The following is a 15,598-nucleotide window of genomic DNA, read 5'->3' as shown; positions in this document are numbered from 1 at the left end:
CTAAAACTACACATAAACCAGTAAAAAGTTCATTAAAGATACATAAACCAAAAAATTTCTAACAATAATTGTTATCTAATTCTTTTAGATTATATGAAAAATAATAATAAAACATGAAGAATATATAGTTATTTAATGAATCTACTTCTCTTTCTACTAGTTAGTCCAATCATACATTACATATTTAAAATTAATACATTTATAGTTATATATATTAGGTTGCGCGTGTGTGTGTTATATATGTATATATCTATATGTATATAATAACATGCCAAGCTTTAATTAGGCTCATAAATATTATATATATATATATATATATATATATATATATATATACACACACACACCCACACATATAGGCCCAAGCTTTATATTTATATGTGTATAATAACATGGCAACCTTTAATTGGACTGAGCTTATAGAAGTTCAAACTTGACTCGCATTTTAATTGGATCTCAACTATAGACCCAAACTTTGCCTGGTCTAGAATTATAATAGGCTCGCCCCTTTTCTATTGGGTTGATTCGACTCTATTGATAGCCCTAATCAATGCCAATGGAGTAAAAGGTACAGGGTGAGTGTGTTGCACGTATGTTTCAAAATAAGGGAGGAAATAACGTAAAAGTGAAGGCTATAATCGAACGAGAAGATTGGAGTTGTAGAAAACTTTTAATAATATTCTACTATACGTGTTTTCGAAAGATTAACATATTTGATATGAAAAATGCAAAAAAAAAAAAAAAAAAAGTCTCGTTTTACAAAAAAGTTCTTCTTTTTTATTTTATTTTTTTTATTTCAGCTAAGCACGAAGAACAAGCATGACTTTTTTATTTTTGTTTGCGAAATTTAAGGTTAATCACAGCCACTTCACTTGTGTTTAAGCCAAACTAAGACTAGATCTTTAGAGATTTAAAACATTACCGTCTATCCTTTTGATCAAACATTCTCGAGAAAAAAGGTTACTTGAGAAAGACATCAATGTATTACTTGCACACCATTTGAACTAGCACGAAAAGGCATATCCAATATATATATGTGCAAATAGAAAAGAAAATACAAGAAAAAAATAGTGGAAATTCATGAAATTTGATGTTTATAGAACACCTTTAGTAAAAATGTTACTACATAAAACATTAAATGAAGGTAGTAATATAAATTAGTAACAACAAATTGCTGACCACCCATACATACATACATTTTTGGTTTAAGAATTCAAATGTTAACTCTATTCTTGACTCTTGTTTGAATTATGAATTTTCGCAAATTTTTTTTTTGTATTTTTTATAAATATATTTTTTAATTATTTTTAATTTCATATATATTAAATTTTTATAATATATATATTTTTTTTTTATCAAAACTCTTAAAAATGGCAATCTAACGATTACTAAACACCCATGAAAACAACTGCGCACTTGAACAAGTTATGGATTACGACGTAATCCTCCAAATTCTCTACTACGTACGATCTATCACATCAAATCTTTAAAATACAAATCACCACATCAAGCCGTCCGATCACCACTTTTAACCTGAACCGTTCGATCATTCCCTCCCCTTTCTCGCTTTTTTTTATAACTTTTCTGCAATTCAATTTCAAAAAAGCAATAAGAGGGAGAAGGGGACTGAAAGAACTCTGCCTTCCCAACTTTAACGCCGTTTATGATTCCTCTGACGTTTTCTTGGGACTATTCTTTCTTCAAGATTTCAAAAAAGAATGACGGGGATTGACGGCGTTACTTCTTTTTTCATTTCAGTTGATTAAGAAAACTTGATCTTTGTAAAAGTTTTGATTTTGATGGAACCGATGGAAGCATCGTCTCCGACGGCGCCGAAGAATGGGTTTCCGGCGAAGAGGTTGGCGAGGCAGTTAGATTTTACTGCAACACCAGCAATGTGTAGACCGTTGGCGGCAAATGTGATATTGCCGGAGCATCCACAGGCGCAATTACAGTCCAAGTTGCTTGCTCTGGCTAAGCCTGCGCCACCCGCGATACTTGTTTCACAGCCGCAGGAGGTGTCCGGAGAGAAATCGCCTCCGTCCCGGGCCATGCAACAGCGGCTGAAGCCGACGGTGCCGGTGGTAATGCGTCTAGCTCATACGGTTCGTCGGCCTACTTCGCAGGAAGTAAAGTAAGTTTGATTCTCATTTTTTGAAATTGACAAGCTTTTAATTAATATTTGGCGCTCTTTTCTGTTAAATTCGAAATTATTTCATTCTTTTGGAGTTTTTGTGATGTGAAAAGCTAAGTGCACGCTTATTTCTAACATGTTTGCAAAATGATTGCTGAATTTTGGTGAATTTGGAGTTTTAATTGAGAAAAAGCTTCGAAATTGATGGAAATTCTAGAGTTATGCAATCGATAATATGGTAAGGAAAACTCATTTATAAGCTCTTAATAAGATCAAATAAATAATTAAAACTCCATGCTTTAAAAGAATTTGGCTTAAAAGAACAGTCTTTCTGTAAAATATAGTAATACATTTTAGAAAAGGTTTGATTTTTGTTGATTTTTTTTAGACAAAAGGGACAAATTTTATGTGCCATAAGGTAATCCTGGATGCTGAAAGTTCGATCTCAGGCAAATGAAGTAACTCCTAGATATTAAAATTGTGCTTCTAACATTAGCAACGAGCTCCTTTTTTTGTAAACTAATTAATCCTTTTTCACCACGTCAAGGCTGGAAAACTTTGGATGTATGAAGTCTTATGATTTGTTTGAATTCAAAGTTTGAAAATTGTTCTGAGCTTACCTAACTACTATGTGATGTTATTATATTTATTTGCCTCTCAATTTTTTTTTCCAATCAGCAAATATGGGTCTCCAAAGTTGCCAGACCAGCGTAGCATTGAGCTGAGAGATGCTACTCCAAAGAAGAAGAAGCAATGTAATTGCAAAAACTCAAGATGCTTGAAGTTGTAAGTACAATTTGCCTCGTTTTTAAGTTTTTTTTTTTTTTTTGCATTGCGATTAGCATGTTTATCTTTTGCTTATGTCAGACAGTGGCATCTTATACTTCAATCTTGTTATAAAGAGTACTTCAACTATATGAAAGATAAAGATGATGTTTTGCTATTTTTTAGTATTACCTGCTACATGCAGCAGAATTTGGAGAAGTGGGGAAGCCATGTGTAGGTGTTACGGGATAAGAACTTTTGTAATCGAGTTTTATAAGAGAGTCCCATAAGTCTTCTCTCATGCTTCATGTACTTCAGTCTGAAGTGCTCAGTTTTGGCATTATGCTTGAAATTGATAGACAGATTTATTTCAAAATTCCGCAACTTACCTACTCCATTTTGTGTTCAGAGTAGTCTTTTATGGTACAACTGGGGAACCCTTATAATTTTCATCTAGTTGGAGTTGCTATTTTATGCCAGTAGTTTGTTTGGTGCCTTCATCCTATCCATTTTGCGAATCCCTTATGAGTTTTATCTAGTTGGAGCCACTATCTTAAGCCAGTGGTTTGTCTGATGCCATGGTCTATTCTCTTCCTGAAAAAAGAAAGGGAATTGACCATATGAACTCATACATTGTTGCCTTTACTGCTCAAGCAGATTTTTAAGAAGCTCTATTGCATTTATTAAAGTTTGCTTACATTTTAGTTAATTACTATTATGAAATTGGTGGTGAATCCACTTTAAGATCAGCCTCCAAAAGAGGCAGTGGACTGATGCTGGTCTTATGAATACCAGGTACTGTGAATGCTTTGCCTCTGGAACATATTGCAATGGTTGCAACTGCACAAAATGTCATAATACGTCAGAGCATGAGGCTCAAAGGAAGGAGGCAATTGAAATAATCCTAGAGAGAAATCCAGATGCATTCCAACCAAAGATTGCTAAAAGCCCAGTAGGAACCACAGATGGTAGTGTATGTATTCTGAGTCCTCTATATTTGGAAGAATATATTCTTCAGTAAAAGCTATTCAATTCCATGGTGTTTGTTCTGAATATGTTGGATGTGACTCCTCTGAATGAGATTCATGGTATTGCCTAAATTATGATTAAGTAGTAGTGTCATCTTTTAGATCTGTAGTTGGTTTCTGTTCCTCAGTTGTAAGTGTCCTGCTTCTATTAGTCCAACTTGTAGACCTGTGGCTAACCTACTGTAACTTGTTATCTCTAAGCTGAATGCTCTAGATAGAGTTTTTCTAGAACCAGATATGATGTCTTTATTGTTTGAAGATGCTGCCACGAAGTTAATTTGGAATTATTTATCTTTTTGTAATTCCCCTTATGACTCTAGGCAATTTAGTGCTTCATGGATTTAAGTGAGAATTTAGACTAAGTTTTAGCTGCTACCTTAGACTCTCAATGCATACAGCCTGAGATTCTAGTGTTTTCTGGCTTATATTTACAGCACCTCAATTGATCTGGCTGATTGTTTGGCCATTTTTTGTAATGATTCTAAAAAATAACACTCATTCTTTTGCAATTTACTAACCTTACTGGCTTCTGGTGATTAGGCTTAGTCAATCGTCACTGTCTGGTGAAAGTTAATTTAAACTCTGGTACTAAAAATCTACTTTTAACTTTTAATTGGTTAAGACAGAGAAATATCATATCAAGCAAGCTCAAGGGATGATTTTTAATTGCTAGCTGCTTAAGCTTTGTTTTCTCGAGTGGTATATTAGCACCTTTGAATGCTTTATTAGATTATTCTTCTACTGAGATCCCTGTAAAAGAAGAATAAACCTTGACCTTGTACTTGAATTGGTTAAATTTATTTACATAGCACATCAGTTGATCACAACATCCTTTCTATGATATCATATAAATTGTATTTTAAATGTTTTAAGACCAACCAGGTAGAGGCATATGATGTCACAATCATGGGTAAACACAACAAAGGATGCAATTGCAAGAAGTCTGGGTGCCTCAAGAAATATTGCGAGTGTTTCCAGGCTAATGTTCTGTGCTCAGAAAACTGCAAATGCATAGATTGCAAGAATTTTGAAGGGAGTAAGGAGAGAGATTATATGTTTCATGAAGGTCCCACAAATGATTTTAGATTTGTCAATCAGGCAATAAATGCAGCCATTTGTGGAACTTCAAAATTTTCTTATTTTAACACTCTTCCTGCAACAAAGAAGAGGAAAACTGAGCAACTCATATGCAGAGCAACATCTGTTGATGCAGTAAAAGACAGACTTGAACAAATTAGACAGGTATTTGAATCATGGGATTTTAAGTTGACAGATATATATATCATTTTGGTTACCACTGGACTTGAATTTTTTTGCTCGTTAAATTCTGTGTGTAGCTTCATTTTAGACATGCTTAACTCCTTTTGCAGTCAGTTATCTGTATGGCTATACAACTTAAAGGCACATGCGTTTTTTGCACTGGCTTGTTTGATAAATTCCTCTGCACTCGATTTTACTAATATAGTGAACAAGTTTGGTTTATGAACTTATTTACCATTGTTTTGCATTTCCAGCTGAAGAAGGAAAAGAAAAACTAAAAATTTGATCTTTGACTTCACAAAGTTAGTTGCTGTTCAAAATGAGTATTAAGTTCAAAAAGTTTACAAAGTCTCACAAATCCCATAGATTGTCTTTCAAATAAAGTTATTTCTTACACAATTTCTGGGATTTTCCATTCTATAGTTTTCATCTACACACTAGCTCATTCATAGTGTCAAAAATCAGGTGAAAATTGTTTCATGGTTAAGTTACCCTTCTTGATCTATACCAGAAGGTGAGACGGGTCAATGCGGAAAGTTTATGAGATATTTTTTGAGGAAGTGCCAAATTGATTTCTATGTAATAAGCGAATCTAGCCCTGATAAATCTGTAACTCTGTGCTGATTGTTACCAAATTGATGCTAGTTTTTGACCCCTACATGGAGGTGCTTGTTAGAGCTACCACAAACCTCTCTTATTTTAGCAACTTAATTTTCAAAATTACCTTAACAAGTTGATAATTTCAAACCTTTGTTATCAGGAAAATGATTTAGCACCCACCACAGCTTCTTTTTCCCCATTGTCTGCTCCATCTGCTCAACCTACTACTGCTATGACTTCAGGGATTTCACAATTCACACACAGGTATATGTCTGTAAACTTATTTCTGTTTAGAACTGATGACAAGTTTTGAGCTTTTGATGCTTGTGATCAAAAGAGATGTTTGCATGACTATTGAACCTGACCACTATCATACATTATGATTGAAGGCCTCTATTAGCAGAAATTCTCCAATTCGAACATTTGAAGGAGCTATGTTCTCTTCTGGTTGTAGTTTCAGCTGAAGCCGCAAAAAAAATTTCAGGTCATACCACAACTTGACACAATAATTTTTACAGGTTCTCTTAGATTCTTATATTTGTGACTTCTTGGTAATTATTATTTAAACATTTAGAGGTGGAGGGATACAAGACACACATTAATTTGCTTGTCTGTTTTTTTGTTTTGAAGCATGAGTCGCTTTCAATTTCTTATAAACTAATAAATGTGAGAATGTTTCTAGGCTATGTGTACTTTTTCTTCATAAAGGGCTCTGCTTTATTGTGATTGACTTATTTCTGGCTTGTGATTAAAAAGGATGGTTTCTCTGTATGTCTGCACTTGTGCACATCCTAGCACCTTTGCGCTTTCTGGCTTGTGCATGATGTGCTCAAGTAAAATTTTGTAATGCAAGATTCATTTGCAGATAAGAGCTCTGTCTGAGTGTATATTATGGAGACTGGCTGCTCTCAAAGTCCACCTTAACTTAAATCCTTTTTCACATTCTTTTGTGGAGTACTTGATATTTGTTCTTCATTTATCTGATTTGCATCCAGTGCACTATCTTTAGGTCTATTTTGATTCATTGATATTTTTCTGCAATTGCTATTAGCCTTAATTGCACATTCAATTTTTTTTACTCAGAACTTTTACGACTCCTCTGTGTGGTGAGCTTTGCCCATCTTCTGTACATGTGGATGTTAGAAGCAGAAACACTGCATTTGAATTGGTTTCTTGTTTGATTAAATACCTAATTATCTGATTTTGTTCGTAATATTCTTTCATCTCAACTAATAAATGCTTTCATAAATTCTTAATTGTCTTTTTCAGGAAAGAAACATGTGATAAATAAAGGTGACATAGAAGAGGTTGAAACTTCCATTTCTTCAGCAATTCAAGGAAGTAAAGATGTTCATGCTCAATATCGTAATGAGAGCTTCAACACTAGTCAAGTAGAGGGGAATCTGGCTTATGGATGCCAATCAGGTGAAGGTGATCGAGAAACTGGAAGCGCAGCCTCTCCTGAGACACTTCCATTAATGTCTAATGATAGAGATGTTGCAACCGAAGGAGCTGACTCTCCAACTGGAGCTTCCAACCCAAAAAGAAGTACAACAATTAAGTCTCCGGACAGAGATGTATTTAAGGAGATAGATGCAGAACAAGAAAGGCTCGTCCTGACAAATTTTTGTGGTTTCCTTAACAAACTTATAACATGCACTATCATAAGAGGTAAGTTTTATTCATCAGTAATCTGATTGCATAATTGTTCTGTTGAAAAGATGTAAATTTGAGACCATGTCCTAGTTTATAAAATTGTCATGATTTCGGCGAACAGAAATTTGACCTGGCACCTTTTCAGATCTCACAACCCTTGGGTGGTTTTCAGGAAATATGTTTTCTAATATTCAAGGACCGTTTAATATGGTCAACTTTTTCTATGACATTTACTTTTCATTTTGGTTTTTGTTGCCAAGAAGTAATCATTTAGGCGCTGCAATAAGCAATCCTTTTTCCCAAGTAGGCATCTGATTATGTAGATTACACTGAATTAGTATTGTATCCCCTGTTTTTTTTTTTTGGCAGATTTCCGAAAATGCATGTTACTTTTGTGGTTTTTTTTGTTGGGGGGGGGGGGGTTGTGGGGGTGTGTTTGGTTGTGATTCAAACCCTGTTTTCTTTGCATGCATACTGTCGTAACAATGGCTAAAGATCTGTATTTGTTGCATCCTTTTTCTGGTTTTCAAATTTGACTTTGGCAGTGATTTTTCCCAAGACCATATATTTAGAGCTTTGTACAACATTTTGTTCTTTAATCTCAACAAGGCCTTGAAGCTGGTTCTAAGTCGTAAAGCAGGGATACTTGGTGACTGCATGATAAACTGTTTTGAAACAGATCTTGTTGTTATCTCTAGTTCTTCTGCACAAGGATATGCCTTCTATACCATGATCTTCTGCTGATCTGATGAAAGAGAATCATCTTCCTACTTGCAGAAACTTCATATTTGTCGTTGTCGAGAAATGGATTGGAAAGCCAGCTGGGAGTAGTGCAAAATTGCAATTCAAAACCCACAATTCAAACAAGAAAATCAGTTTGATGCTGACAATAGGTGATGACAAACTGGTTTGGAATGGCTAACGATTGTTTGCTTTGGAAACTTCCTTCGGTGGCTTGGTGCAAAGAGGTATATTCCTTGAGCAAGTGAAAGCTCCCTGCCTGGAAGTAGGATTGAGTTGTCAAAAATGATTTTTGACATTATATTGCACGTCTATCTTTACTCCACATTTAATGGCTGAAATGGTTTTGTTGCGATGAGATTATCTATGGTTCGATAGTTAGAATAGTTATTAATCAGGTAATTGTTGATAGCAGGCACTGTACTCCTCTTTACCACCAATTTAGAGTCTGGGGTGCAATTTTTGCTGCATTGCAGTATATAATGTAATTCAGGGCTTTGAAGAAGAGTGAGCTGTTAAACTAGCATGCTTATGTTAGCAGAGATGTGGCTTTATCATAACACTAGTCGCCTTATTTGGATTGTTATCCAAAAATTTCTACGTTTTTTATGAATACATTTTTCAATCATTTTTTATCTCACATGTATCGAACCGTAAAGCTACATTTTTCTACAAAAATTATAGAATTAGCAAATCCAAAGGGGCTCACTCATATTCTTTCTTCTACTTCAAAGACGTATGAGGAAATGGTCATTTGTCCCCTGGCTGCAGGTAGCTGCAGAAATTCCTCTCTCATGTATACTTTTCTGTACTAGCTTGCTGTGCTACTATCCCATTACTTGTCTGATTGGAGGTTCCTACCACCTTCCTTCCTTGGCTGTAGTTTGTGGAAATAGCCAGAAAATATTCTGTAACTGTGTCTTTTGAGTTAACAACAAAAATAAAGGTGAATGGAAACTATAGGGCCAATTGCTAATTCATTCACTCACTTGATATAATTCTTAAAATCAAGATACGCAATAGGGTGAAAGGCATTTGTTTATCCTAAATTAGTTTTATCAAATTATCACCAGGGTTGACTTGAAATCCAATTAAATAATTAATGCTGTTATATTAAACACTTCATTTTGAATAATTAAAAAAGAGAGAAGGAAAGAATAATGAAAATAAGTTTTCTGTACTTAAATATGCTCATTGCAATTTGAAAAGCATGCAAAAGAGTAAATGTAGAGTCAAAATTCACATTTTCGACCCTTTTCTGTTCTCTACTTTTTTTTTCCGATAGAAAGAGAGGCAAATTTTTTCCTATTCTCTAATTAAAAACCTCATATTGATTACTTAAAGTAAAAAAAAAAAAAAAAAAGCTCTATAAAATTGATTCTTGGATGGTTTTATCAGCATTGAGAGGATATAAAATATAATAGACCTGCACCCGTTTTCTCACACCTGAAATCCACACAAAAGACCACGAATAATGCCAATACCTGAAAAACCACCGAGAATCATCACAAAACTTCCTCCTCCTCGAAATAATTTTAATGTCAGTAGCAGCAATGAATATGAACATTGTTCCAAACATCGCTCCAAAAATGCAGAGATTAGCACAAGCCCGCACCCTGTCCCACGTGCATGTTTACAGTCACACGTTGCCTGCCCGCCATTTCATCAACTCTCCCACGTTGTCCCAATCATCACTTGTCAGCAGCAGAAGCAGCAGCTATAAAAGTCAAACCACCTCCTTAAAGTTCTTCAAGTTACAACTGAACATCACCAACTCAGCTAGCACTACGAGCCACCAAGAAGAAAGGGTTGAAACCATGGATTCTGAGAAGCTTCGTCTTGAATTGCTTGAAGTCCTTCGCAGCAGAAGAACCCCAGAATGTCTGTCTGCTGTGCTCACTGTTTGTTGTATGAAATATGAATTTATCTATTGAATTCTTGATCTGGGATTCTATTCTTTTTTCTTCTTTATGGCTTCTATGGTGGTTCAGTTAGACTTATGATCGATTTCTTGAAATTTTGTTTTCCATTTTATTCATTTACTTGATTTGTGGGGTGAATCAGTCCATCTGACTGTGGAACCTGGGAAGCCAGTGGAGGACCCTTTGTATCAGGAGACTCCTAAGCCAACCTTGAGTCCGGTACGAAACCTTCCCCCACCCACCCTCCTTTTCTCCCCTGGATTCATTTTTTAATCTATTGTTTTTAAGTCAAAAAGAAAAATTCTTGAATTTTCAGATTAGTACTTGGTATTCTGCAGGCCATGGAATCCTGTCCAAAGAAAGATATTCCCAACTTTAAAGAATTGCTCAAAGAGGAGAACTTTTACTTGACTACTGAGGTAATTTATTCGAATTCCTTATCTTTACTTTGACCTTTTTGTGATTATAGTGGACTGATTCTTTTTCTCGATAATTTATTCAAATGGGCTGAAGGGGATGGGACATAAATACAAAAACTAAGGACAAAATTTTGACATGATTTCTAACCAGTCTTATATTTACATGCAGTTATCTTATTAAGAGGCTAATGCAATTTGAAGTGAGATTTATCACTCTTCTCTTGTGCTCTGTCTTGCAGTTTTCGACATTTACTCAGTATGTTTAGCTCATCATTTTCATGGATTGTTACTGGATTTAAAGAACTATAGGACATTTCTGCCGAAAGTTCTTGGGAACTATCAGTGCAACCCTCATAATGAGAACACATTGACCATTTTCCATTCTTTTGGACAGTTGCTTAAAGAGAGAAAAGGTGAACTGGATGTTTCAAGGGGTTGATCCATGGAATTGCATGAGTTTCTTTAGATTAAAGACACCAAAGCATCAACATTTTGGTAGAATGATTTAAAAATAAGAAATGTCCCAAGTTTCTAATTATCAGAGGAAGATCTTGAATTACTAAAGGGTATAAAGTCACAGTAATCAATATTCTGCTCAAACGTGGTCCAGCATAATGTTTTCTTTTCTCTTGAATGTGGCCAAAGATATGTTATTAACCTTTCTCTTTGGGGAATTCATTGGTCCATTTACAATCTTATTTCAACTTCTTCTATACCACTGCTTTTGGATGAAGCAGTTGTACAAATTTAATGTTACTATTTTAGCTCTTTACTCCATCAATTTTGACAATTTTGGCTATGAGCTGATTATTTGTCTCATAATCATTACTAGGCTGGAGAGCAAGGACGCTTGCCTGTGCTGATACTGAGCTTGAAAGATAGCACTCCGCAGAAGAGGCCAGCTATTGTTTTTCTGCACAGTACGAATAAATGCAAAGAGTGGTTACGACCGTTGCTTGAGGTTGGTAGAGAACCATAATTTTCCTTCTCATATCCTTAAACATTCTGAACATGGAGTTTGGGAACCAAAAATCTGCTTTAAGCATGCTGTGTTTCACCACAGGCGTATGCTTCAAGGGGATATATAGCAGTTGCTATTGATTCTCGTTATCATGGAGAGCGTGCTAGAAGCTTGACAACGTATCGAGATGTATGTACCAGTGCTTGTTCTTTACCTGTTTTTTCCGTTATTAGGTTCTTATACAAATTATAATGTTTGACACATCAAAATGGTATACCAAATCGATATAAGAAAAACTATTTTACCAGACTTGAGGAAGGAACACAAAGAATATGGACAAACTCTCTTCTGTCCAGGTTGACATAAAAAGTTAAGTGTGCTTCGGAAAACCACCCACGTATGATGTCAAGAATGATGGTGTTGATTCTCAGGCAAGACAATTATGCTGAAGAGTCATGTTAAGAGGAGAGCTGTTCTTCCTCTTTCAGTTTGATATCCTTGAATTGCAGCTTGCTTCACAGCTATAATGGATATTGTGGAGCTTTCTCTGTCCAATGAATCATACAATGGTGGTTAACAATTTACCGTCTTTAGGCAAGACCATGCTCTGAAGAATCCCATGGAGTGGAGAGCTATCTAATCCCCCTTACAGTTTGACTTTCTTGAATGTGTGCCATTTTTTATGCCTTGTTGGACATGGATCTATAGTGGGTAAATCAGACTTATCTCTCCTCACAATTTGAGAGGCTTCCCTCCAATGGTTTTTGTTTACCACAATGACCTCGTTTTAGGTTTTCATGTCAGCATGTAATATGCTTGAAATTCCAAAAGAATTTTAATAAGCACCGTAGTTAAGCAAGGCCATTTGAACTTAAATTATCGTAGAAAAATAGGTCTAATTAATTTGAAAATGATAAATTGAATTTTTTGAAATTTTAAAAGCCGCAGGAGAAGTCTTGTAATTGTGGCAACCCAGCAGGGTTGAATTACTTGTCTATTAACATTTGCTCTGTCCCATCATTGATTGGATGTCAGTTTGTTTATTTTAAAGTAATTGCATTATCCTTTATCTTCTTACAATGCAGGCCCTCGTGTCATCATGGGAAAAAGGTGATACGATGCCATTCATATTTGATACGGTATTGCTCTTGTTGTTTGGAAATCAATTCCCAATCTAGTTTGTGCATCCGTAATCCAGAAATGTTATTATAGTCCTTTTGTTTCTTAGGAATGATTTGGCGCTCATGTCATGATTAGAAATTTAATTCAAGCGAGAGTACCTTTAACAGTTGAACATTCCAGGTGTGGGACTTGATAAAACTTGCAGATTATCTCACACAAAGGGAAGATATAGACCCACTCAGGCTAGGGATCACTGGTGAATCACTTGGAGGTCAGTTAACTAAATTTAAGAGCAAAAGGTGAATCTAACTGCTCCACCAACGTGGAGGACTTACAAGGTGTAATATGCAGGAATGCATGCATGGTTTGCTGGTGCTGCGGATACTCGCTATGCTGTGGTTGTACCTATAATTGGTGTTCAAGTAAGGTCCATTTATAACCTTCAAGTCATGTATGTTTCTATTAGATTTCTTAACACTTTGTTGAGAATATCATTCATAATCTGAGAATATTTGAGCAACTATGGTTGTAGGCCTTCAAATGGGCTATAGAGCATGACAAGTGGCAAGCTCGAGTTGATAGTATCAAGGCAGTATTCGAAAGTGAGTGGCGCAAAGAATATTTTCTGCAGAATTATGATGAATGTCTTTTCCAGCTGTCATAGTCTTGTGACTTGACTGCAAGCATTCTGACATTGCTCTTCATATCTATTTTCCAGAGGCAAGGATTGATTTAGGCAAGACTGCAATCGATAAAGAAGTGGTACAAAAGGTAAGTACCAATGCTGATTTCACGTTTGCTCAATTTTGTCCAGACTTTTTTTGTTTTCTTTATGTGATGCCAGCTTCTAAACAAAAAACTAGCATCATTATAATTCCTTACTTTTCTTTCTCTGTCTTTCTTCAATTGGTGTCATTCATATTGGATTTAAAAAACCAAACTCAAATATCATTTATTTGATACCATGTCTTGAGATGCCATAGGCTGTTTCATATATTGTATACTTCCTCACCAGGTCTGGGATAGAATAGCTCCAGATCTAGCCTCCAAGTTTGATTCACCTCATACAATTCCAGCTATTGCACCACGTCCGCTGCTGATCTTAAATGGTATTCACGCTGTGCTGCATGTTCTTATTCTAATAGTTGTACTTCTATTTTATCTGAAGAAGTTAAGCTGTTTGGGCTGCAAAATTTTTGAATGTGCAGGTGCTGAAGACCCGCGGTGCCCTTTGCCTGGCCTGGAAATTCCAAAATCAAGAGCACAAGAGGCTTATATAAAGGCCAGTGCATTGGATTCTTTCAAGGTAGGAATCTGTCTTCCCCAGTCACCCCTTACTTTTTCTTTTACAAGTTCATAATTTTTTATCTTTGCATGTTCCAGCACATAAGAGAAATGTGGTTTTCTGATGCGCTTCTGATGTCAAAGTTGGAACAACTCCCGTTACAGTCAATTTACTGTTAATAGTTTTGTAGTTGATGTATTATTGATCAAAGAAGTTGTGTTGAACCACTCTTTCTTTAGAATTCTGCGATGCTTTCTTCTTCACCTTGTTCAGTAATTCTTCCCAATTAATTTTTAGCCACTTCCTTCCATTTCTGACATGATTTATTCTCCTCTCTGCCAGCTTATAACAGAACCAGGAATCCCTCACCAGATGACGCCCTTGATGGTAAAAGAAGCAAGTGATTGGTTTGACAGGTTCTTCATGACATAATAGCATGTAATCTCTGAAATAGTAACTGGAGTTTAAAGTTGTGTTATGGCCTTGAAAATGCAATATAATGTGAGAAACAATTATAGCGTCATGATGTGATGTATATGATTCTTCGCTTCTCTGTTGCCCAAATCCAATTTTAGTTGCTTTTTTTTCTCCCCCTAAAGAGGTGATTTGCAACCTAACCAAATTGATGTCGAAGATTCATAAACAATAGAAGAGAGTTATGGAAATCCAGCCATAAAAGGGCTATTCTGCAAAGTTAGTTATGATGGCTTTCTTCAACATCTCGAGGCAGTAAAATGGTTGTCCTGGAAAACTTCTAGACAAGAGCACCTTAAGTTGGACGAAAATGAAAATAATCTTCATTTCTTCCAACCATATATGCTGTGAAGGAAAGGAAGTAAATATCTATCACATTACAGACGATTCATAGAACACTGTTAGCTTTATCTCCCATTGCAACTTCTACACTGGCTGCAACTTATTGACCTAAGGTGTTACAGAAAAGAAGAAATTTGGTTGCTCAAGCTCAACTTGACTCTCCCTGAATGGAAGGTAAAACAATAATTATGTGACAAATTTTGCAACAAAGCCAGCTGAGAATTAGAACATCGTGCGAAAGCATGGACGATAGCTTAAAGTCATGTTGGACACTGATGAGCCCACTGTTGCAAGGTAAAGCATTGTCTATTTTCTTGCAGATGTTGCAGTCTCAGTGATCTTATGGAGTTAGCTGTTAGCATACTGATACCCATTTGGCAATTGGGTTGTCATGGAAGAAAACCTAGTATAATAGGGTGGACTATTAGAATTCGACGCAAGTTAAAATATCTAAATTCGAGCTTGGCAAGCTTTTAAAATTGAGTTCGAACTCAAGTTGGACTTCATATATCTTACTCAAGCTCAATCAAGCTTAAACACTATAAATTAATATTTCACATAATTTTAAACAAGAGATATTATCGATATTTCACATTAATAAATCCTATAAAAATTATACATATATATATATATATATCAATACTTGATAAGGATTGATAAGACTCATCAAGCGTACAAGTATCACTTACTCACACTCAAACTCCACTCAAATTATTCATCAAATAGCTCAGACTCGATTTGAATTTGGTTAATATCGAGTTTGAATTGAATGGTTGAGCGAACTGCTCGCAAGTTCAAGTACAAGTCGAGTTGCTCGCTTGCCTTGCATTGCTAGCTTGTTATAAAAGATAGAAAAATCTATTGAGTGTGTCAAGTAGGATAATGTCAC

General features: G+C 35.5%; 2 protein-coding genes across 3 annotated transcripts; both read left to right on the top strand.

The window, feature by feature from the left end:
• The first annotated feature begins 1,688 nt into the window (after positions 1-1,688).
• On the top strand, positions 1,689-8,808 carry LOC113780965 (protein tesmin/TSO1-like CXC 5). The gene is made up of 8 exons (XM_027326760.1): positions 1,689-2,134; positions 2,813-2,920; positions 3,695-3,872; positions 4,810-5,169; positions 5,948-6,051; positions 6,177-6,271; positions 7,057-7,458; positions 8,221-8,808. The coding sequence occupies exons 1-8, from the start codon at positions 1,800-1,802 to the stop codon at positions 8,322-8,324; spliced, it is 1,686 nt and encodes a 561-aa protein (XP_027182561.1). The 5' UTR covers positions 1,689-1,799; the 3' UTR covers positions 8,325-8,808.
• Positions 8,809-9,690: 882 nt separating this feature from the next.
• LOC113780966 (putative esterase YitV) lies at positions 9,691-14,484 on the top strand. 2 transcript variants are annotated; one of them, XM_027326762.1, is made up of 13 exons: positions 9,691-10,092; positions 10,249-10,325; positions 10,445-10,525; positions 11,358-11,486; positions 11,589-11,675; positions 12,572-12,625; positions 12,789-12,879; positions 12,960-13,030; positions 13,141-13,210; positions 13,327-13,379; positions 13,624-13,717; positions 13,817-13,914; positions 14,236-14,484. In XM_027326762.1, the coding sequence occupies exons 1-13, from the start codon at positions 9,723-9,725 to the stop codon at positions 14,323-14,325; spliced, it is 1,365 nt and encodes a 454-aa protein (XP_027182563.1). In that variant the 5' UTR covers positions 9,691-9,722; the 3' UTR covers positions 14,326-14,484. The 2 variants fall into 2 exon arrangements, with proteins under 2 accessions (XP_027182563.1, XP_027182564.1); XM_027326763.1 differs by having other exon boundaries at positions 9,692-10,065.
• The last annotated feature ends 1,114 nt before the right edge of the window (positions 14,485-15,598 follow it).

The sequence above is a fragment of the Coffea eugenioides genome, chromosome 8 (assembly GCF_003713205.1).
Source record: "Coffea eugenioides isolate CCC68of chromosome 8, Ceug_1.0, whole genome shotgun sequence".
NCBI lineage: Eukaryota > Viridiplantae > Streptophyta > Magnoliopsida > Gentianales > Rubiaceae > Coffea > Coffea eugenioides.
This window is presented reverse-complemented; position numbering and strand designations above follow the sequence as displayed.